At 40.4% G+C, this 25586-nt stretch overlaps 1 protein-coding gene across 2 annotated transcripts in view; it reads left to right on the top strand.

Moving 5' to 3' along the window:
• TLK1 (tousled like kinase 1) overlaps positions 1–25586 on the top strand; it is a 147414-nt gene that overhangs the window by 47736 nt on the left and 74092 nt on the right. For both annotated transcript variants that reach the window (XM_065413227.1, XM_065413228.1), the window contains exons 2-3: positions 9000–9118; positions 12679–12750. In XM_065413227.1, coding sequence (XP_065269299.1) covers positions 9000–9118; positions 12679–12750 — 191 coding nt within the window. The remainder of the gene's footprint in view (positions 1–8999; positions 9119–12678; positions 12751–25586) is intronic.

Below are 25586 nucleotides of genomic sequence, written 5' to 3'. Positions count from 1 at the left end.
GTGTGCATTTCCTGATGTATCAATTGTTTCTGTAAGGAAGACATTCCCTTCTTCTGTTGTCACACAAGTACATACAACAAGATCATTGTGCACATTGCTCCACTCATCAAGACTCAGGTTAACAATTTTACCCTCTAGACCTTTTGCACACTGCTCAATTTCTCTTTCATACACTTTATCCAGCAATTTGACTGTGACATCTGCTCTGTTGGGTGGACCGTATCCTGGTCTTAATGACTGAACCATGTTAATGAAGTGTGGGTTCTCTATTATACGGAAAGGAGAGTTTGTTGCATAAACAAACCGGGCAATTTTTTCATCAATTACCTCTTTTTGTAATCTGCTGGTTCTTATCACAAACTTACCTATGGTTGTTTCTGGATGATGGAGATTTTTTTTTCTTTTTGCTACAGATGATATACTGTGGCTATGTGACATACATGCTGTGACTGAAACACTATCATTGGCAGATAACTCTGAAACTGTAGAAAATTATGGTGATCTTGAAGACGGATAGTCTTCAGAATCCTGTAAGTTGAGGATGGATTCTCCTTAACAAAATAAGTCAAGGCAGTTATTTCATTATTATTACCATACTGCTCATTTAGTATTACTCATTGCATTCACTGACACTCAGTACTACTTTAAAGATGAAATTGTAAAAGGAAGATCTGCTTATTTCAGCTATTTATTTTTTATCACAACTGCATCGAAAATGATAGTACCATAGAGTAACAACTATATTTTTTGCTCATACATGAGAATTCAAGAATAGTCCTGAAGAAAGACAGGCAGTCCTTAAGAAAGAAGTATGAAATAAAAAAGTTTACCAACCTGAAGATCCTGAATGTTCAGACATGTTCCTTTCATCATCTTCAACGCAGCTTCCTCCTGAGAAGGAACACTTCTCATGATGTTGTTTCATTGAGGCAACCAGGCCTTGCATTTCTTGGTTGCACTGTTCGCATTTTGCATGCATCCCTGTCTCACCCACAGGTAGAGGAACTTCATTAAAATATTCCCAAACTGTGTCTCTTTCATGGCCTGCTTTTCCCTTCTAGTGAGAGAATGGTATGGTAGATCTCAAATCAATGAAGGCTACACTCAGAAAGACCTCAAGACTTCTGAAATATGCTGCTCAAACAGTTTCACTTTTGTTTCTACTGCCTGTCCCTCCCGTCTCACATTTATCTCCAGACTTCTCCTTGTCCAGATCTATTCCGCCACCAACAATATTCTATTCATTTAACTTTTTTGAAACTTTGCACTTTTAGAGAGAGGTAAGGGATTGACTCTGTGTACACAAATTTGAAGAGGGACAGTAGGGTTGAGGTCTGTTGTTTCTCACGTCTGTATATTTATTTTAAAACATTTTTCCTATCTCCTAGAACTGGAAGGGACCTTGAAAGGTCATCGAGTCCAGCCCCCTGCCTTCACTAGCAGGACCAAGTACTGATTTTGCTCCAGATCCCTAAGTGGCCCCCTCAAGGATTGGACTCACAACTCTGGGTTTAGCAGGCCAATGCTCAAACCACTGAGCTATCTCTCCCAAGCATGTTGTCTCTGGACAAACAAAGCTACAGTTTCAGAACTGCAAAACTAAGCATCTCTGATGGTATCTTCTAGACTGAGCACTCAGTCCCATTGGGTAGATAGAAAGATTAACCTAAATCTGTACAGAAGCCCCTAGAAGCCTATAGGATTGGGTCCCTAATCCATGAACTATTGGAACTCACTTACAAAACTTTTCTTAAACATTACATGAATATATTGTCTCATACTATAGAATTAGAATTTATAATCCCTATTCCATGATGAGATATCTTTGAGCTATAATGTATCTTAATTAAAACTATGTTTAGATAGGTTTTGTCCTCAAAAAGCATTTTATCAAAAAAAACGATTTAAATAAAAAAAAGTTTTTTAATTTTTTTATTTTTAAATTATTGATTTTTATCCACCCTGGTTAAGATTAATATTTAAGTATTTTCTAGAGAAACCATATAGATTCATCGGCACCTACTTTATTTTTACAGAGGATAAAGTTTTACTGGAAGAAGTTGCCTAACAGTTTTTGGTGTTTGCAAATAAATTAAAAGCGGAATAAGTTTTGAGATGGGATGTGATATATTGGTGGAAAAGGCTTGATAAAAGGTATTACTGTAAAGCTATAGTTCACTTTTCTTACATATTTCACTTTTCCTATTAGCATGTCAGAAAAGTGAATGGTTAAACTTGGGAAAAATCTTGTAAGTGAAATTTGAATGTATTAAAGATAAACTTGCCTTTTTTAGTGAGGTGGTTTTTGGGGTAGGAGCGAGGAAAGTCAGCTTCTTTGGCCAACGGGTCTTTCTCAGATATAGCTTCCATTACCAATAGCGTGTATTAAGTCAATGTTATTCTTCCAAGGAGGTAAATTGTTTAAGTTGTCTTTACTGTTCAGATTGCTATAAGGTGTACCAGATTGCTATAATTTGTAGAACTTTAAAATTCTTTTTATAAAAGGTCTTCCATATCCTGCATTGTAAATATGTTCCTGAATCTGTTTAAATGATCATGTTTTTAAAATAGGTGCCTTTTTGTTTTGTTTTGTAAACTGAATAAATTATAGTTTTTAAAGATACTGAGCACTTACAGATACCACTTGAAATCAACTTAAGTTTTAGGTGCTCAACACCTTTGAAAAATCAAGCCAGAAATAAAATAAATATTTTAAGAGAAGAATTTTTAACAGCTTTTTTCAGTAAATTAAAGTGAAAATTGAAAGTGTTACATTTTAAAAGGGTGATTAAACAGCGTAGGGATATTTTTGGAGAATATAGAGAGAAGATTTTATAGGCCCAATATGATGTTAAATATGAGTAAAATAAAGGGCCTTTCATAATCTAAATTCCTGAGGCAGCACTATGACTGCTAGAAAACCAATTATGGTATTCTCCTGCACCACTGCCAAAAAAAATGGGCTCTATGTGTACATATTTGGTGAAAAAACACTTGTGATTTACTTCACATATCTACTGCACTTTGGAAGACTGTGCCAACAACAGACTTCCTGAATGTGTCTGCTTCCTGGATGTTTAATTTCAGCCCATATGCAAAGTGAAGCATGTGTACTATGAAGGAATATTTGTTTTATTTGTGTCCTTGTGTGGTTTCTCATTCCATAAGAGTAGTTCTTGGTAGTAGAATCCTCAGTAAAGAAGAGAGACAGTAACATCACATTTTTTGACGGTCTTTCAACATATTTTCTTACACTCCTATGTTGGGACAGTGAAGGAAAAACACCAAGGAAGAGATTAAGGCAACTTGAATTGGCAAAATAAATGTCAGCATGTTCCCTTACAACAAACATCAGCTGTGGTTTTGTACTGACACGCATTCCACCACAGCCAAATAGTCAACCCTGAGTGGGCATAGATTAATCAAAATGAGTAACCTGGGCAAAAAAGGGTGCAGGACAGAAAAGTCTGTTTAATTGTTCTACAGTAAAGGGTTGTGTCGTATATACAGGGATTACTAATGTTAAATAAATAGTTCAATTAAATACATACGCAAATAATACAAACTTATTGAGCCTTATACTCAGGTTAACGTGGGAAGCTTTGTTTGTTAATTTCATCTTTAACAATAACAACCCCGTCTTCCCCCCCCCACACACACATTTTCAAAATCTAAAGCTAGTCTTCTGGTGTAGCCTGTAGTATTTGTAGCTGTAAATTTTTATATTGACCTCAGATAGCAAAATTATATACTGCTCATTGCTACGCTCTCTGTTGCATATTTGCTTTTTTCTTGTAAAATTAACACTCAACAGGAAGGAGTGGAGTTGGGCAGGAATGTGATTTTCTGTTTTGTGGGAAATGTTATGAATAAATTTTGTTTTCTGTTGTTGAGTAGAACAAAAACAAAAGTTTCAGAATTTCCCATGAAACAAAATTGTGGGGGGAAAAAAACTTATTTTGGGTCAATTGAAATGTTTTTTCCAATATGATATTTTAATTTTTTTAAATTATAATATAAAATCAATTAAATTATGAAAGTCATTTTGAAATGAAAAATCAAAACATTCCATTATGAAAATATTATCCAACATTATGGAAATGCTTTTTGTCATTTTTTATAAATGAAAATTTGTCGAAATTGACAATTGCTTCCACAAAATGTATTACTGTCAACAAATCGGCATTTTCCGATGGAAAAACGTTCCATCAGAAAATTCCTGACCAGCTGTAATCAGAAATCTTGGGTTCTATTCTTGGCTCTGCCACTGACTTGCTTTGTGACCTTGGCCAAGTCACTTCACCTCTCTGTCCTTCAGTTTCTCCCTCCACCCTTTTGTCTTACTCTTCGGGCCACTGACAGGTGCCTCCTGCCATCTGGGTGCTGCTAAATCTGCAAGGCCTCTCTGCCCATATAAATGGAAGTCTTCTCAATACTAAATAAAGCCCAACAATCTGCCTGCATTTGAAGGAGGTGGAGGTTCCTGGCTCCCCGCTCCCCAAGTCCTTTCAGTGTAGTCCCTAATTTATTCAATTTATAGTAGGTGCTGCTATGTTACAAATAATAATTAGGGAGTAAAAAATGGCTAGAACTGTGAAGGCCATATTGAGTATGTCTACACAGCAACTAGATATGTGACTGGTCTGTGCCAGCTGACTTGGGCTAACGGGGCTTGGGCTGCAGGGCTGTTCCATTGCTGTGTAGACTTCTGGGCTCAGGCTGGAGAGTAGGCTCTAAGACCCTGCAAGGTGGGAGTGTCCCAGACCTTGGGCTCCAGCCCAAGCCTGGAAGTCTACACAGCAATGAAACAGCCCCGAGCCCCAGAAGCCACGTATGCTGTGTAGACCTATCTTCTGAGGGTTTTATTTCTCTATTGATACAACACCAGGTAACCATGTTCAATCAGTTTATTAATCAAAGATAGATCAGCATAATACAGAAAGGTTAATACATTACCAATCTGGAGAACAGGCTTGCAGCAGTTAAATCTTTGCTCTGTTTCAAGTTGGGAGCTTATTTTGGCTCTTATTTATGTTTCCCTTGTTTATGACAGATCGAAGATTCCACAGACCTTACACTCCTTCTCTTATTTAGTTTTGTACATTTTAAATGTTAGTAGACAAGCTTACAAGTAGCATTAAATGATAGACATTTACACTCAGTTCTCAACACACAGTAACATTCCAAGTGTCAGTAGACAGTAGAGATATCTACACTAACTGTAGCTAGCACACGATTCATACTTGGCACACCTCAACAAAACATATATCTTGCTTCTGACAGATTCTTCATATACAAACAACAAAGGTTACAATAATTTAACCCGTACTATGTTTCCACAGTAAAGCTTAGTATGAGTACAAGACATTCTGGGGGTATGGTTCATAGTTGTACAACTTTGCCTAAATACAAAGCATTCTGACAGCATATGATATTGGCTAACAGCAAGCCTTCCCTGATTCTTTGTATGGCACCTCTAATGTGGTAAGGGCAAACCTTACACTATCAGGGTGAGTAGCGTGGATGCACTCAATCTTGGTGCTTTAATTATGCAACACAACCTGCTGCTCTGACGTAGAAAAAGCATAAGTATTTCCTTAAAATGGTTGTGCTATATATTTACATTTTAAATCTTATGACTAAGATTCTACATTCACTTTTTGTACTGTACTAATGGGGATGGAAACTACAATGTTGCCGTGATTACCAGACCTATCCAAGGACAATGTTTAATTTGATGAGGATAAGTTAATAGGAATACTGATAATTTGTAAGCTATACCCTCTGTGGAAAAAGGAGATCCAAAAAACCTGATCTTCTGATAAAATCATCACTGGCTAAGTACCTGGAACCAGAGTCTGGGAAAATGTTAACTCAGCTTTTGACAGTGGTAGCCTCTTCTGCAGATGCAGAGAGAATATTTTCTTCATTTCAGGTTATTCAACTCATTCGGTTCAGTAACTCATTAATTTAAAGTTAAGAAACCAGTTTATTCACACCATAAAATGTAGATTCTGGTTGACCGAAACTATTTGCAGATTTGAGTTGCATCGAGCAAATAGTTTCAGATGAAGAAAAAGATTTTGGAAATCTCATTTCTTTTTCAATTTTTTGTTTCAGCAAGAAATTTCATTTAGGAATTTACCTACTTGTAATTAAAAAAGAATAAAAAATATCCCCCGCCACCAAAAACAAAATAAAATGAAAAACTGGAAAAAAATGTTTTGGGTCACTCTAAAGTGTTTCAGTTGATCCAAAAGTAATTTTTTTTCATTTTGTCAAAAAAAAACTGTAGTTTTTTGTTTTGCGTTAATCTGAAACAGACGTTTTTGCAATTTTTTTTTCAGGTTGACAACAAAACTGAAAAATTGGTTATTCATGCAGGCCTATTCAAAACTAGGTGTGCGAAGATGAGATCTACCAATTCTAAAATCTTGGAAGGACAGGGTGACCAAAAACAATCACTAACAGTTCACTAACTACAGATAATACTTGCTTTATTTAATAAATCATTAGTCTTAAAAGCAAAATATGTTTTGTTAAACAATTTCTTATTTAGTCATCACATTTTAAGGTAGTTTAATCCAACTAATTTTTTTAAATATGCTTTTTAAAGCATTTTTAATTGAATTCTAATTTCCATCCAAATAGAGCATGATGGAAATAATGAGTAAAAATATCAATCTAATAAATCAGAAATGCATCATTCACCATTTTCTAACATAATAAAAAGGTCAAAATTAAGACTCTAAGTAAATGTATGTTAAACTAATATAATTGCTGAAATAAATGTGTAGGTACAGCATATCCTCCTGGTTAGCAAAAGTGCCAAATTTAGTGTAATGGCAATGTTTAGTTGAAAATCAACATGTTTTAATGGTTACTAACCAATAAGAAAATAACAAAAAAGTACAAATGCAAAACAAGATTAATGTCAATTATTTAAATCAAGATTTTCTGCTTGCTGATTAAAATAATGATTAAAATCAGCAATTTAAATAGCTTTGATTTAAATCAGTCCACCTTGATGCCCTATATTATACTGTATTTATGCTCCTTGCTTTTTAAAATCTTTTAGGATTAAGTGGGATATAGTTTGTACAAAAAATGCTATGTAAAATGTGTGGTTTTAAGTTTGAAGTAACTTAACTTTGTTTTAGCAAACTTTACTAAAACTTTTTAGTGTTTTCAATGTCACTTGAAAATGTAACAATCCAGTAGTTGAACTGGAACAAGCAAAGAGCGGTTGCACAATATAAATCATTCTCTGTGCAAATTCAGAGTATTAGGAATGTCCACTTCCTCGATCAGATTGGTTTAGATCCATAAGTGGTTTATAATGTAACCTAGAGGGTTGCATGCTTTGCTGCTTCTGTAGGCCGAGCTCACTGAACACACGTCCCTCCATTCCTCCCCCAGGAGCTCCTTGTGTGCCACCTTCCCCTCTCTCTGTATGTCAGGGACTTCTTGTAACCCATCCACTGCCCTCCCTCATGTCAGCAGCTCTGTGTGCCCCACCACTCCCCCTTCACTGTATACGAGGGAAATCTGTGCCCCTTCCCCTCCTATCGTTGCTTCCAGCTCTCCTCAACTTGCCAATGGCTCTTTGTGCCACCCATGCAGGGTTCCCCATTCTCCCCCTGCAAGGGCTTCTATGCGTCCCCCATCCCTCTGTGCTCCCTCATACTTCCATTCAGCCCTTTGACATAATGGCAGGGACTCTGTGCTGCATGTCCTCCTCCCCTATTGGCCCCAGTCTCTCCTCATGCCAGGAGCTCTGTGTGCCTGTTTTTCCCCATACCCTGATTCCCTCTTCCTCCTCACCATTCTTATTTCTTTTCAGTCTGGGAGACAAACTATTCAAGGCATAGGCGCCAACTCAGTGGGTGCTCCAGGGCTGCCAAGCTTCCCTCTCCTCCCCACCTCCTGCCCCACCTCGCCTCCGCCTCCTCCCCTGAGCGCTCTGCACCCCACTTCTTCACCTACCTCCCAGCGCTTGCCGCCGCAAAACAGTTGTTTTGCAGCGTAACAAGCTCCGGGAGGGAGGGGGGAGGAGCGGGAACGCAGCGTGCTCAGGGAAGGAGGCGGGGAAGAGGCAGTGCCAGGGCAGGGATTTGGGGAAGGGGTTGGAATAGGAGCAGGGAGGGGGCGGAGTTGGGGTGGTGACTTTGGGGAAGGGGTTGGAATGAGGGCAGGGCAGAGGGGGTCGAGCACCCGCCGGCGCCAGCAGAAGTCGGTGCCTATGATTCAAGGTGACAATATATTTAAGTTGTATTGGACCATGGGCAGAGCTGGTGGAGGAGGTTATGCTTGGAAGGTGTTAATGGCTGCCATCAATTGGTTTTTTGATCTAGACCAGGGATCGGCAACCTGCGGCATGCGTGCCAAATGTGGCACGTGAGCTGATTTCTAGTGGCACTCTGCTCCCAGCCGGGGGGCCGGCGGCCGGGATCCTGGCTGGCAGGAGCTGGCGGACAGAACCCCAGACCGGCAGCGGACTGAGCGGCTCAGCCCACTGCCGGTCTGGGGTTCCATCCGCCACCCGGGCTGCCGGTCTGGGGTTCCGTCCGCCGGCCTCTGTAAATGTAAAATTTATTACTGGCACGCGAAACCTTAAATTAATGAAGACTTGGCACACCACTTTTCAAAGGTTGCCGACCCTTGATCTAGACAATTACTGAGGTGGTTGAAGTTGCTGGATCTGCTAACATGATAAAGGGGCTCCTGGTGTCTCCTTTTTCCCCTTCTGGATTTCTGATTTTCACCAAAATTAATAGGGTTCAGTATGGAACATTCCCTGAAATTTTGGAATTGGTTAGATGTTCACGAGTTACTGTATAATAGACAGATAGATATGCCATAGAGCTGAGTGTGAGACGTTGCTTCATGCAGCTTGTTATGGTCTGTACTATAGTGAAGATTTTGTATACGTTATTTGGAAACATTCTTGTGCAAGCAAGTTTGTTACAGAATATAACTAATTAATATTATTTTCTTAGGTGCAATGGATGAGCTTCATAGCCTGGACCCAAGAAGGCAAGAATTGTTAGAGGCCAGATTTACAGGAGTAGTGAGTGGCAGCACTGGGAGTACTGGAAGTTGCAGTGTTGGAGCTAAAGTAAGTAGAATTGGGTGGCTATTTAAACCTCTCTGTGAGCGTTAATTTAATTGTAATTTAAGAAAATATACTATCTATAAAACACACACCATATATGACAATGGGTCTCATCAGAAAATGCTGTAGCCTATCTGGGGTAGGTTGACATGATTTATTTTCTAGTTTAGTCTCTTATTCCAGTAAAAACATTGGCTTATGGATTCCATATTATACTTACTATAAAAGTTTCTTTTGGTCTGATGTTCAAGGATCACTGCGAAAATGGGATATATGACTCCTCTAGGACAGCTTTCATTTTGGGGGAGAGAACGACGAGATATTCCTTTACATATGTCCCTCCCCCACGTCCTCATTTTTCTACTGTCTGAAACCAGCAAGACACACAGTAGTTGCACCTAAGTACATCTGTGTTTCCTGTTCAAGCAATTAGTTGAGATTCTAGAACTTTCCTCTTCTCTTGATGGGCAGGTACGTGAAAGTTCCCCTTATTTCCTGGGAAGAACAGTTATGAAAAGGCTATCTCTATCTAACCTGCTGCAAAACAGTTATTATAAGTTTGCAGAACATAAGGTGAAAACCATAATAAATAGATTCTCAAAATGGGTGCTCCTGGTTGGTTTCTATGTCCAAATACACAAATGTCAGAGGAACACTGGATATGACATGACAAAGAATTACCTGAAGATGTTCCTAGATAACAAGGAAGATCCCTGAGAAAAACCTACCAATTCTATCTATTCCGGTTATGTTTCAATAGGAACTTTAATTCGCAAGTCATCATCTAGTCTGAGGTCAGTCTCATTCTTTAAGAGCTCATCTCATACCAAGATGAGCACTTGCTGTGGCAAGTTATAATTTTGCATCATAATATTTCTGCACAGCCTTGCTTTTGGGTATTGGATTTGTGGAAGAAAAGAGAACAATCCAGTGATCAATGAGGTAGAAAATGGACAGCCTAACAGATATCAAATGCATTGGCAATAGGGCAAGCTTTTTCACTAAAGGACTTTGTTGCCATTCTTTGTCAAACAGATCTCTGAATAGATATAAACCAGGCCATAGAAAAGTCCTGTTTTGCATTACTTCTCGGGCTGCATGACTTCATACATTTTTATAACCTAAGGATATTTATGGTTTAACTTCTTATTTTTTCTTGGCAGTCTAACCCTTTTATATAGGGAAAACTATTTATGTTTAAAGAGTAGGAAAATACTGGCAATAAATTAGTTTTTGGATAAAAGAGGAGGGTTCTGCCATTAGGTTTGAGATGTTTCTACAACAGAAACATCTCAGTCAAACCAAAACTTGAGGACGTTAGATGATGGGGCTGAAAACCCAAGTATGACAGATGTCAGTGAAAGCCAAAAGGAAGCTGAGATCTTGAGAATCCTGACGATAAAATTTGTAACAAGAATAAATATGTGGAATGTGTGTACTTTGCATAGTACAGGAAAACTGACACAGGTTACATGAGAAAGGAAAATAAATGATCTGAACATACTTGATGTCTGTGAGAGGAGATGGGTGAGGAGGGGCAAGATGGTGTTTGTGCTACAATCTTATACTCAGGAGGAGGAATGTATTAGGAGGTGTAGGAATTATGCTGGATAACATCACAGCAAAGACCTTGTTGGCTTGGGAGCCAGTGAAAGACACATTAACAACCAGGCTGTGAACAAGACACGTCTGTAATAATAAGGCACCATAGATTGTGGTTAGTGGAGATGTTACACAACTTTGACTTTGCCAGCAACATTGCTTTACTAAGTATGATGTGGAACTGAATGGTTGTTCTTACATCAGAGGTAGAATAGGAAGCAGCAAAAATTGGATTGGAATTAAAGAAAACCAAGATCATGAAGGTAGGAAGCCAGACAACTGGTGCAAAAGTGCAAGTGGAGGGAAAAGGTATTGAACAGGTAGAAGAGTTCTGCTATCTGGACAATGTGATGACATTTGACGGTGGCTGCGATCAGGATATTCATATGCAATTAGGAAAAGCAGACATCACTTTTGGAAAGATGAACATCATCTGGTCAAACAGAGGTTTCCACACCAAACTAAAGGTCAGATTATATCATGCAAGTGTACTGAGAACACTACAGTATGGAGCAGAGAGTTGGCCAATGACGGTGGCTAACAAAAAGAGATTGGAGGCTGCCCATCACAGATGACTGGGAAAGATTCTATACATTTCATGGAAAGACATAATAACAAATGTGAGGGTATGGGAACTGACAGAGCAGGACATTCTAGAACATACCAAAGAAAGAAGCCTCAGGTGGTTGTGACATGTGCATTGTATTTAAGATGGGAGACATGCTAAGCAAGTGTTGAATTGGTTAAAGAAGGGAGAAAAAAGAAAATTAAGAAAGTCAGGGAAGAACTAGTAGAAGACAGTGACAGAGGATATTGAATGCACTGGCAGTCACCTGGGAAGAAGTACCAGACCTAGTGAGAGATCATAATCAGTAGAAGAATTGGGCTGCCTGATGTCAGTGGCACTGGAGGAACTAAGGTCTTAGGTAAGATAAGGTTCCTAGTGTTAAAAGCTATCTAATAGCCACCTGGGTTTGGGTTTTTTTATCCTCTCAGAATCCTAATCTCAGACAAGAAGGCTACATTCCTTACAAAAAGAAAGAATTGTTAACTCTCTCTTCAAATCTACTAGCATTAGTGGGTATATAAATGCATCCTCTGGAGTCAGAGCTTTCAAGAAGTATCTATCAGATACTTTGCTGGTCTAAAATAAGGCTGGAGGAATGTGGCTCATTCTAGAGGTTTAACTTTTTTTTTTTTTTTTTTTTTTTTTTTTTTTAAGGAAAGTCCTTCAAAATGATAACTTGATTCTGTATCTGACATACTTCTTGGGCCATGTCTACACTACCACTTATGTTGGCAAAACTTATGTCACTCAGGGGTGTGAAAAAAACACCCCGAGTGACATAAGTTTCGCATAAGGGGTAGTGCACACAGAGCTATGTCGGTGGGCAAGCTTCTCCGACAGATATAGCTTCTGCCGCTTGTTGGGGGTGGTTTAATTGTGTTGATGGGAGAACTCTCTCCCGTTGGCATAGAGCTGCTACACGAGAGATCTTATAGCCGTGCAGCTTCATTGGTACAGCTGTGTTGCTGTAAGCTCTCTAGTGTAGACACTTCCTCATCCTTAACCTCTTAATCATTTAAGTGGTTTCCTTACGGCTGTTATATTGGCGTGACTGTTTCATGAGTTAGTGGTCTATCCTGTAAATTGTGTTTGTGCATTCTTTTCAGAGAGGATATGTATGTACAGTTGTTTCCTTTCCAATTTTGATAGCAAACTACATTGTTCAGAATAGCTTTAGAAGCAATTAAGAACATAGAATTTACTGTGCTGGAGCACACCATTTGTCCATCAAATCTGGTATTCTGCTTGCAGGTCGTATGGTCTCTGCAGTTGAGCACTTTGTCTTGAAGCATGAAATTTGATTACCCTTACTTTGCATAACTGCAAATACTGTAATTTATTAGCTGTTTTATAAATCTGAACATAGTATGTGATATATTATTTTTCTCAATAGGCCTCAACAAATAATGAAAGTTCTAATCACAGTTTTGGAAGCTTGGGATCTCTAAGTGATAAGGAATCGGAGGTATGTATGTTTACAATATTTTAATGCAAACAAAATACTTATAATATGTTCTAATGCAGTTGATATTTTATATGTAAGCTTCTTAAAGAAAATATAATATTTCTATGTATACAATAAGATTAAAAAGTGCATGTAGTGGTAAAAGCTAAAATTTGTTACACCTTTGGACCAAACTAATTTTTTTGAGATGGAGATATGTATGGTAAGACTTCATAAAAGTGCTGTCATGGAGCGTCCTGCTTGGAGTGCCCTCCTGCAGTTGGCCGCAGCATGACAGACACGCCTGCCTTAGTTTCCCCTTTTGTAGTTCCAGAAATAGTCCAAACAGTCTTCCAAAGTATAAATACAGTTCCATGCACATAAACCATAAGAAAACAAGTTCCAACACCAAGTTCTACAGTTTCAGGCCTGTCTCCACACAGTACATCAAGTAGAGCCCCAGCATCCCTCATCAGTGCCCTGGCTATCCAGTGCAACCCCAGTGTCCCTCACTGTGTCCTGGGTCTCCAGCACAGCCCTGGTGTTCTTAACCATGCCTGAGGTGTCCGCCTTCTCTCGCTTCAGCTCTCTGGTTTTGAGAGCCAGCAGGAACCTCCTCTACTGCATTCAGCCTTCAGCCCTCTCTAGCCTTTTCTGACCATGGCGCTCTCGCCCAGGAAGGGATAGCTGGCTAGCTTCTCCATGGGCTTCCGAGCCCTCAGCCCTTTTCAGCTTCCTGGCACTGCTTTGACTTCTGATAGTCAGCAGGCTAATCCCTTCCTTGGCTTCCTTGATAATTCCTCCTCTTTCCAGGGAGTCTCCTGACAGGCAGCCTTAGCTCACTAGGTCTCCCTCTTCCTCCCTCAGATCTCCTAGTTTCTTTATAGTACCAGGTGCTGCCTGGCTCTCTAACTGGCCAAACTGGGGGCACCTGTTCTGGCACAGGGGAGCTGGACCCTGCTTCATTTAGTGGGGCCAGCCATCCTGTGAAAAGCTCCTTTGGACCCGTGTTCAGAGAATTTTCACTTTTTAGCTTATGTTCGTTCTGCATTGTATCATGAAAGGTTAACTATATTATATATATAAATAATAACTGTATTTTATCTCACGCCTGTTATAAAAAAAGGGAGAGATTCTGTGCTATGCCTCTAAGAGCAGCTGGGGGGAAGATTAAGACCACCTTTAAACCACCTTTGTGCCCTCCTGATCCTGGGATGCTTTGGCCAGGTGAGGCCCCTGGCATAACTCAAACGGCTCTGGGGGATCTGTCTGAGTTACAACAATTTCCTTGGGTTTCCCATGGGGTTGGAGTTCTGTCCAGAAACTGCATAACTCTGAGTGCTGTGGCCCTGTCATTGACATGCCCATATGCTAGGACTCACAAGTGGGGTGTCTGGAGGGGGGGTTCAAAGTAGTGGTCTTCACAATGCCTGCACCAGGGAAATCCCCCCTTTAGAGCACTTGCATACTACTTCAGCCCTTTTACCACCAGGGGGACAGTATGAGGATTAGACTCTCGCCCCAAGACTTGATATATAGCTATGCTGCATGATGATTAAGATTAAAATTCTGTCACAGGTATTTTTAGTAAAAGTCAGGGACAGGTCACAGGCAATAAACAAATATTCACGGAAGTCTGCAACCTGTCCCTGACTTTTATTAAAAATACCTTGGGGGGGTGATAGGGCCAAACAGAGCACTGACCGCTGCTGCTCCAGCCCCAGAGGGGCTGACCCAATCCCAGCTGCTGCTCCAGCGGGTGAGGGATCGGTCAGCTGTTCTGGCGGCCCTGGGACTGGCCACCGGTCAACTGTTCTGGCCCTGCCCCAGAAGTCCTGGAAGTTCTGGAAAGTCATGGAATCCGTAACCTACGTGATTGTTGTATCCTTAATGATGATAAATTCATATTGGAACTAAGAATGGTGTGTATAGCTTGCTAAATTTTTACCTTAAGGCAGTAAAACTTTCACTAGCACAGGGAAACCTCCTTAGCCACTGTTTAGTTGTAGCTGTATAAATACTCTTAAAACTTAATTAGTTTGCCAGTATTTATTATTCTGAGAAATATAGAAATGTGTTCAAAGATCAGACATTAGATCATTTTCCACTTCTAAAGCCCTTTTCCCTCAGTTTATAATATCTATAGCATTTGAAACGAACATTTTTACCACCTTTATTTTTTTTCTTTTTGTGTGGTGTGCAAACTAGTTTTCTTATTGTAAGGATGAGTTTCTGGGTTTCTGGCATCATTTTCCCCAAAAAAGTGTTTTTATAGGAAAAATTGTAGGTTTTTTCATGTTGGGAGGAATACCTATATAAAAATTACATGGACTTTGTAAATGAGATATAAAAGGGTGGAGAAGAGCAGGGTAAATTTGAACCAGTCATGCTTTGAATGTTTTTTAATATCGCTGAAATTAGAAATAGCTTATTTTTTTTCACATATGAAGTGAGGTACTGAACAATTCCAGCCCTTTTAGTCTGTAATTTCAAACATAAGCTCTTTCTGCTGCTGGCTCATTAGCCCTATAACAATGACAAATCAATTTTCAGAATTATTCCAACACTGCTAGTTCAGCTGTCACCTCATCTGACCCTGTCCAGTCTTTGCCTTGAATCACTGTGAAAACATACTGCATATCACTAACAGTGGGCTTCTGACATTCTGACCAAGTGTGGGGTCAGTCAGTTGCCATTAATGGAGAGAGACACAGAGCACTGGAAAGGACATTGTTGCGCCATGTGCTGTTTGGCTATCTGGCTCTCTGTTGCCCATCTTATATTAGTGTAGGTGTATGGACCCTCACACTTGAGAAGAGTGTGGCAGAGGGCTCTGACTCACTGGGGATTCCCTTTTCCAGAGAAAATCTGCAGTGCAAGTGATGGAACCTTCTCTTATAGTAAATTCGCATTTGGTAAGCATCAGTGGGTCCCTTGTGCACCATGTGCTCCAATGAGCAGTTAATCTGTACTTTTTTAATTGGGCCTTGTGATGGGAGTGTACTAGGCCCTTCGAGGCTCCCTACTGGATTTACCACACAGCAGTTGCAAATAGTTTTATTATTTCTTAAATAAACCTAGTGATTAGTAGTTTTAATAGTTTTAGAGTAGAATCAGATTACAGCCTCCCCCCCCTTCCCCCTTCTTTCCTCATTCCAATGTTCGGGTACCGGACTATGCTCAGAATTCTGTGCTTCAAACTATGCATCTCCTGCCCGCAATCCTTCTTGTTCAGTGACGACCATCAGTGCTCTCTCTACTGCCTGGAGGAAGCTCACATTGCGGCTCAGTAGAGTGTTTGCCATTCTTTCCCCAGTTGTACCTGAGAGAGTGGGCACTTCGCCTCCACAAGTATCTCCTGGAGATGGCCATGAGACCCCAGTCAGACCGAGGCCAGGGAACTCCCCCATATATCATCCTGAATCAGCAAGGTGTACCCCTCCTGCTGCAAAGTCCGCGTCCGGTGCTGGAGAATCCACTCCCACAGATCCTGTGACGGGGCCTAGTTGAGAAGTTAGGAAGCACTGTCATAAGCATGGGACTAAGTCTTCCTCTAAGTCCACTTCAAAGCTGGTGGATGGGATGTCTGATTTTTCTGCCTATGAGGACTCAATACGTCTTAAGTCCCAGAAACGTTGGGCTCCACTGGCTCCAGGCCGTGTTCCATTGGTACCACCATCTCCAGCTCCTCACAAGACCTGGGACCCCCTGTCACCGGCGAAGACAGTTTCCTTACACCCACACCCCAAATTTATCCCTAAAGTAGTTACAGTTTCACCTTAATTAATCCATTCACTTAACTTGTATTCTTTTTGAAACCGCACACTCCTGTAGAAGAACGTAGACTCCACTCCCTCAATGTGCAATGAGCTTTGGCCTTTTACCTGAAGAGAACAAGACCTATCAGGATGTCCTGGACACTGTTTATTGCCATAACAGAGAGAGTTGGGGGCATGCCATCTCCACCCAGAGAATCTCTAAATGGGTATCCGGATGCATTCTACTCTGTCAGCTCTTGAAACTTTCTCCCCCTACAGGGGTATGAGCTCAGTCCACAGAGCGCAGCAACCATGGCATCTCTTCAGGATGTACCTTCCTAGACATCTGAAAAGCTGCTATGTGGAGTTCCATCCACACATTTTTAAAACATTACGCCCTGGTGCAGGACTCGGCTGCTGATGCCTCCTTTGGAACGGCGGTCCTCTGCTCGACCCTACTGTCCTGATCCTCGCTCCCTCCTCCTACTTAGGTATTGCTTGTCAATCACCGACAGTGGAATACAATAGGGACCATTACTCGAAGAAGAGGTTACTTACCTATAACTGGAGGTTTGTTGAAATGTATGATCCCTATCTGTATTCCACTACCTGCCCTCCTTCCCTTCTGCTTTGGATCTTTCTGATTCATGGTGGAGAAGGAACTGAAGAGGTGATTGATCTGCCCTGCCCTCTATTACCTTGATCAGAAGCATGAGGTGAGCCTGGGTGCATGCACAGACCAACAGACACTATTTTCAAAGTTCTCCGATTCTGGGCACATGATGTGCATGTCGAACTCTCAGTGGAATACAGGTAGGCACCACACATCTCGAAGAACCTCCAGTTACAGGTATAACCTCCTCTTTCAGGGTACACAAAGGTTCAGACATGTATTAGGTTGCAGGATGCTGTGTAAGTTCCACCTTGTCTCGACTGGAAATTTGTCCTGATTACAGCCATAATTGGCCTGCCATTAGTTTGACTGCACTGGTATAACCCTTAAACTGGACAAGCAAAGCCACTATTTGCATCACTGGAGCTCATCCCATTTTTAATATGGGTAGGCTTGCCTGCTGCAAACAGCAAGCTTTGACCATCTACACCAGATATTGCACTGCGTAGCTATACCGATGGCTATACAGTAACACCTCACTTAAAGTTGTCCCAGCTAACGTTGTTTTGTTGTTAGGTTGCTGATCAGTTAGAGAACATGCTCGTTTGAAGTTGTGCAATGCTCCCTTATAATGTTGTTTGGCAGCTGCCTGCTTTGTCTACTGCTTGCAGAAAGAGCAGCCCATTGGAGCTAGCTGGTGGGGGCTTGGAACCAGGGTTGACCGGAAGCCCCCCATCAGCTCCCCGCTCCTCCAAGTTCCCTGTGCGGCAGCTGCCCAGCAGGCTATCAATTGCCGGCAGTTCGGCTGTCCCTCCCCCCACTGCCATGTGCTGCTCCTGCCCTCTGCCTTGGAGCTGCTCCCAGGAGCCTCCTGCTTGCTGTGCAGGGGGGATAGAGGGGAGCTAATGTCAGGGTGCCCCCCTCCCCCCTTCTCCTGCCCCCCCCCCGCTTACCCCATCTCCATAGAGCGAGGGGGGACATGACAGCGCTCAGGATAGAGGGAGCTTGCTCACAGGAGCTGCTGTCTCAACTTGCTAATATACTTAAAAAGGCAATGTACTTAAAGTGGGGTTAGTGTACTTAAAGGGGCAATGCGCATCCATATCTCTCTCTCTCTCTGTCTCTCTCTCTGTCTGCCATGCTGTCTCCCCTCCCTCCATTTGTGCTGCCTTGTTGAGTGAGGGGCTACATTAACAACGTGTTAGTCCTTGAGGGCTTAGCCGAGTGCTAGTTCATCGTTTAGCAGTAAGTCATTCCCTGGGAAATATCCCACCCCCTGACTTCACCACCTCAACCAAGCTTCACAATCATCATTGCTGTGTACAGTATTAAATTGTTTGTTTAAAACTTATACTGTGTGTGTGTGTGTGTGTGTGTGTGTGTGTAGTCTTTGGTGAAAAAAATTTCCTTGGAACCTCCCCTATTTACATTAATTCTTATGGGGAAATTGGATTTGCTTAACATTGTTTTGCTTAAAATCCCATTTTTCAGGAACATAACTACAACGTTAATCGAGGAGTTACTGTAATCCGGGCAAATCTCCAGTCTAGACAAGTCCTTTATCTAATATGCACCAGACCTAAATATGGGTATCTTGAACTCTTTGGCTGGAATGATAGTTTGCTTACTCTGAATTGTTGTCACAAGCTGTGTTAATTAGTATTGCTAATTAGAAGTATTGCTGGTTAGCGAGGAGTGCTTTCATTTTAGGAGGAGTTTCATCATGTCCAGGTGACTTAACCCTTAAGGAACTATGTTTTTATAATTAATAAGGTAGAGAGCTAAGATTCTGCCTAAGCTGCTGAAGCTTATTTCTGTTGTCTAGTAAGTGTGTGTCAATTGCAAAACAGGTTCCCCAAGATGGCTGTCTGATACTAAGTTTATCAGTCACAAAGAGGATGTGGATCCTAAGTCTGACATTGTTTGTTTGTTCACCCCCTTTGAATAATTCTGCTACCCAGATAAATGTTGTATCTTGTCCTTCCTGGGTGCATTTTCTTGGCATTAATAAATAGATGATTTTCTTGGCCAGAAGGGTGTGACTGCCTATACTTTTTATTTGTTTTTTTCCCACAAGAACAAAACTGTCACTTTTCTGCTGTGGCAGTCCACTAAAGAGAAAAGTCTTAATTCTGTGTGTGTGTGGGGGGGGGGGGGGTTGTCCATCATTTTTGGCAAAGGAGAGAGATATGGCATTACAATACTGCTTTCAGATTGTATCTGGTTAGATAGAATTAAAGGGTGGCATAGATCTAGCTCTGATCTTTATTTTGTTTGAATCCCCTGAGAGAGATTGTGTAATTTCCAGAGTACTGATAAGCAAAAATCGCCCAACTTTCAGTTAGAGAGACGTTTTTCTAACTGACAGCTGTGCAAACTCAACGTTGTGTCTGAAAGTTCATCTGTGTTCATTCTGGCTTGTGCATCATAACTAGTCAGAGAATCTCTGGGACATTGTCTATAATTGGGCTATACCGGTTTAATTTAAGATCTAGGCCCAGTTTGTCCCTCCATTTGATACTTAATTAACAGCTCTTTTGGTGATTCACCAGTAGACTAGAGTTCATCCTCCCAAAGCAGTGTTGGTTCTTAAGTGCTAAAAAGTGTAAAAAGTAGTAACAATGTAAGTAAAAAAAAAAAAAATGAGACAGCAGAAAAACCTTTGAATGTATGCCAGGAGCAAATCTGATAGGTAAGTTGCTATTTTAAAATTTATTTTCTAACTATAACTGCATGTTGAAGATCTTGCATTGTCTGAGACATGGAGCATGATCTACTTGGGTAGTTTCTCAGTTTTTCAAATAGAATTTTTTTTTTAATTTTTCAATAATCTATTTACCTCTTTCTGGTTAATCTTGAAGGAAATTTGTAGAAAAATTCTAGAAAGCAATTTAGTGTTACTGCTAGATGTAGAAATGCATAATTAACTTTTTAATAGCACTACTTGGAGAACTATTAACAGTATACAAAGAAATTAATGGTGCTGCCTGGGAACTCTCTTTGAACAGTATTGCAGTGGTGTAGGTTGGAAGTTAAGGGAGATGACAGTGGAAGTGTTCCATTACACGCTGGAAATTATGCTACATTGTTGCAATTCTGTGAAAGAAAAATATGGTCCTATATCAGGGTAGTGCCTATTATCTAGAACAGAGTTTCCCAAACTTTTCTTGTTGTGTGCCCCCTTCGAGATCTACCAGCTGCCCACATACCTCTACCCTTCTCATCACTGATACTTTGTGTGTTTTTCTTAACACTACTGGTCTTTAGCCATCTGTTCATATTTCACTGTTACATACAGATATAGTTATAGTGTGACATATACAACCGAAAAAACCCCCTAAGTTCTGAGCTCAGTTAGACTGGACAGTTGCTGGGCAACTAAACCTGTGCTGTACGGTGATTGGAGGTGAGGGCTCTGTACATCAGTGTCTCTGTGTATCTGTTCTCATTGGTACGTCTTGAAGTAAATTAACTACCATATTTTATATAACAAATTCCCACAGAGTTTTAAAGCTTTGTCTCAGTAGCCTATTATAAAAATGCAATAAGTAAAATACAGTCCACCATTACACAATTCCTCCTGTTTACCCCCACAGAGATATCTCCTATACCACAGTTTGGGAACCTCTGATCTAGGATCTTGTATGACATCCATCACCGTAGATCAGTGGTTCTCAAACTGTGGGTTGGGACCCCAAAGTGGATCACGACCACGTTTTAATGGGGTCGCCAGGGCTGGCCTTAGACTTGCTGGGGCCCGTGGCTGAAGCCAACGCCCGAGGGCTTCAGCCCTGAGCAGTGGGACTCAGGTTACATGCCCCCACTCCCTCCCAGGGCTGAAGCCCTGAGGCTTTGGTCCCCCTACCACCCTGGGCGGTGGGGCTCAGACTTTGGCCCCCACAACCCTCCTGGGTTGTGTAGTAATTTTTGTTGTCAGAAGGGTGTCGCGGTGCAATGAAGTTTGAGAACCCCTGCCATAGATTACACTGGTCTACAATTTTTGAGAAGTCGTCTGCTTCAGAGATAAAATGTGCTATTTATTATGTATTTTGATGTGCTGAATTCAAATATGACAATTAAAACTACTGATTGGCTACTGTTTCTAAGATATTTAAGTTTTTACATTTTATGTCTATGTATATTGTGTAGATAGTAGAGTTTTAATCATAAATTGTAAACCTAGGTCTTTTCATGTGTTTATGGTTGCTTTACATGATAATATTTCACCTGTCCTGTTTATGTAACACTTTAAAAATCAGCAAAAGGGTTATATAAATAAAATTGATTATGAAACAAAAGGCAAAAAACTATTCTGTACATAGTTTAGTCCTATTCAGTGTCTACTTGGCGCTTCTTGGCTTGTCTCTTGTATTCATTAAATGGAGCATCTCTTGTCACTGTCCAGCAATAGTCTGCAAGCATTGATGGGCTCCATTTGCCCTGATAGCGTTTCTCCATTGTTGCAATGTCCTGGTGAAATCGCTCGCCATGCTCGTCGCTCACTGCTCCGCAGTTGGGTGGAAAAAAATCTAGATGAGAGTGCAAAAAATGTATCTTTAGTGACATGTTGCAACCAAGGCTTTTGTATGCCTTGAGGAGGTTTTCCACCAACAACCTGTAGTTGTCTGCCTTGTTGTTTCCGAGAAAATGTATTGCCACTAACTGGAAGGCTTTCCATGCCGTCTTTTCCTTGCCACGCAGTGCATGGTCAAATGCATCATCTCGAAGAAGTTCACGAATCTGAGGACCAACAAAGACCCCTTCCTTTATCTTAGCTTCACTTAACCTTGGAATTTTTCCACGGAGGTACTTGTGTTTTGTCAATGGCCTTGACAAAGTTCTTCATCAGACCCAGCTTGATGTGTAAGGGTGGTAACAAAATCTTCCTTGATTCAACAAGTGGTGGATGCTGAACACTTTTCCTCCCAGGCTCCAATGACTGTCGGAGTGGCCAATCTTTCTTGATGTAGTGGGAATCTCTTGCACGACTATCCCATTCGCAGAGAAAAGAGCAGTACTTTGTGTATCCAGTCTGCAGACCAAGCAAGAGAGCAACAACCTTCAAATCGCCACAAAGCTGCCACTGATGTTGGTCATAGTTTATGCACCTCAAAAGTTGTTTCATGTTGTCATAGGTTTCCTTCATATGGACTGCATGACCAACTGGAATTGATGGCAAAACATTGCCATTATCCAGTAAAACAGCTTTAAGACTCGTCTTCGATGAATCAATGAACAGTCTCCACTCATCTGGATCGTGAACGATGTTGAGGGCTGCCATCACACCATCGATGTTGTTGCAGGCTACAAGATCACCTTCCATGAAGAAGAATGAGACAAGATCCTTTTGACGGTCACGGAACATGGAAACCCTAACATCACCTGCCAGGAGATTCCACTGCTGTAGTCTGGAGCCCAACAGCTCTGCCTTACTCTTGGGTAGTTCCAAATCCCTGACAAGGTCATTCAGTTCACCTTGTGTTATGAGGTGTGGTTCAGAGGAGGAGGATGGGAGAAAATGTGGGTCCTGTGACATTGATGGTTCAGGACCAGAAGTTTCATCCTCTTCCTCTTCCTCGTCTGACTCAAGTGAGAATGATTGTGGTGCATCAGGAACCGGCAGTCCTTCTCCGTGGGGTACTGGGCGTATAGCTGATGGAATGTTTGGATAATGCACAGTCCACTTTTTCTTCTCTGACACACCTTTCCCAACTGGAGGCACCATGCAGAAGTAACAATTGCTGGTATGATCTGTTGGCTCTCTCCAAATCATTGGCACTGCAAAAGGCATAGATTTCCTTTTCCTGTTCAACCACTGGCGAAGATTTGTTGCACAAGTGTTGCAGCATATGTGTGGGGCTCACCTCTTGTCCTGATCTCCAATTTTGCAGCCAAAATAAAGGTGATAGGCTTTCTTAACCATAGTGGTTATACTGCGCTTTTGTGATGCAAAAGTCACTTCACCACAAACATAGCAGAAGTTATCTGCACTGTTCACACAAGTACGAGGCATTTCTGCTCACTTCGGCTAAACAGAAATGTGTCCCTTTGCAAAATCAAACACTGACAAATAAGAGAGCACGACACTGTATGATTTCTAGAGCTGATATAGGGCAATTTGTTCAGCAGAGTGATGTAAGCTTCGTTATGATTGCATCATCCATGACTTCTAGGAATAACATGATGCAATTCATATCATGTATGACGCAATACCAGCTTCAGATTGCATCATTCATTGTTTTGCCTAAAAAGCAAGTACTGTCCAAACCCAGTCATAGATTTATTCATAGATCCAGTCAAAGATGTATTTTAGTCATTTCTGGTTTAAATTGAGATCCCTTCCCTTTATAACTCACTTATCCTCCGCCATTCCCAAGTCAAGGGTCGTATATACTGACCCAATAGCATATCTTGAAAACTAGAGCCAATCAACAATTTTAAGCATCTTTTTCATTCTCAGTGACCCAGAATTAGTAAAGTTTGACTACATTTATTTCAGAAGCATTTTGGCTGTAGATTATTTGACTACCTCACAAACACTGATGAATTTATCCTCCGAACACTCTTGTGAAGTAGGAAGGTCCATTATCCTCAATTTACATATAGGGAACTGAGATACAAAGAATAAGTGATTTATCCAAGCACACAGGAAGTCTGTGCCAGAACTGGGAATTCAACCCAGATCTTCTGACACAAAGTACAGTGCCTTAACCACAAGGCCGTATTTCCAAGGCTGGGGTGGTTATTTCTAAACTGTAAAGTATCTTTGTATATTGGATTCTTAACCACAAGTAACAAAAGAGCCCCCAAAATTCAGCAACCACACATTTAAAAAAAATTTTTTAAAGGGCCCTAAGCAGAACTATTCGCTGCGTTATGTCTCCTGCTGCAGGTTCCTTCCATGTTCGCTGAAAGATGATTTCTGGAATTCTGCCATGCCATGGCTTTATTTTTTGCAGCTGTGATGATTTCATTAAAAAATTTAAGTGGAGGATGTCTTTACATTTTCAATGAGCAATCAGAAAAATTGTGGCACTAAATAAAAGAATGTGCTTTCTTGACCCATTTTTCAAAAGGTGTTATGTTCTCTTCAAAGGGTCTATAGTTATGCCAGATATGATAATGAGAGACTGTAGCATTTTACTCCTTTAAATAACATCTGGTTTGTTTTCACACTAAATGTAATCTTTTAACAGAATAAATTTAAACTTTTAATGTTACATACAAGAGTTTTTGAAATGGTGTCATAATAAAGAGTCTGTTATGGTAAACAATTTGTCATATGAAAGGTACAGTAGGAGCCTGAAGATATATTCATAAGGTGAGTGGAGCTTCCCTTTGTGGTGTTGAGACCTTAACTGTATTGCAACAGATTTTGAAAAATAATGTAGAAATTTAGATCTTGATTAGAAATACAACACTAACATTAGTTTCTGTAGTGAGAATGTTAGTTTATTATCAAACTGTAATGCAGTACTGATGCAATCATGCTATGCTTTGTTACTGATAATGTGGTATATAAAAATAAATCTTTATTTGATATTTTTTAATTTCTCAATGCATGAGATACTTTTATCTCTTGTTTTGTGTGCCAGACAAGGATGCAGAAAACATAGTAGAATTTAGAAATAATCATTTTTCTAGGTCACTAATACTAGTATTAAAACCTGGGATTTTGGAATGGCAGAATTTTAATAAAAATGCCTTGCAAATATAGGTTCTGATCTGCATGGGTGGACCTCAGCTAATTTTGGTTGGATTCCACCCATGCAGATCAGATTGCAGATTTGGTGCGACAATGTAAAGACACCTTAGAAAATGCTGTATTTCTTGTACTTATTTGATACAAAATAGTCGTATATAATTTTACTGAATGTTTGTTCCTGAAAACTATACCTGTATTTCAGTGTCCTTTTACATGTGAATGACATGAGTTTACTAGATTCTGTTCACATTTAAGGTATGTAGATTTTAATTGGAGTACAGATTGGTTATGTGCAATTCATGGTTAATCTTAAATTGAGTTCTGTGGATTTTGAGTGCTTCTGATAGTGTATGAATACCTTGGTCTTTCCCACCATTATAAGTTTCAAATTCAAAGTCATCCTTGTAACTGTAGTTTGTATTTTCTATTCTCTGCAGATTGAGAATTCTTTAAAACTCTTTTTATAGTTTATGGCTGTAAATCTGAGTGGTGGAGGGGGTAAGATTTAGGGGGGAAAGTAAATTTAAAAAAATACGAACGCATTAATTATACATGGGAGAAATGTAACGATTATTAAAAACTGAAAATCTCAGCACCATTAAGTTTGCTATAAAGAGGGAAAGACATTACATACTTAAGAGACACATAGTACAAATTGGTGGTTTTCCACTTTTTTTCTTTGAAAAAATTGTATGTGCTACTATGAATCGTTCTGCAAGTAAATATAAAATATTTATATAGACCTGTATTTCTATCTTAACCCACGATTTTGGAAAGAGAG

The sequence above is a fragment of the Emys orbicularis genome, chromosome 11 (assembly GCF_028017835.1).
Source record: "Emys orbicularis isolate rEmyOrb1 chromosome 11, rEmyOrb1.hap1, whole genome shotgun sequence".
Taxonomy (NCBI): domain Eukaryota; kingdom Metazoa; phylum Chordata; order Testudines; family Emydidae; genus Emys; species Emys orbicularis.
This window is presented reverse-complemented; position numbering and strand designations above follow the sequence as displayed.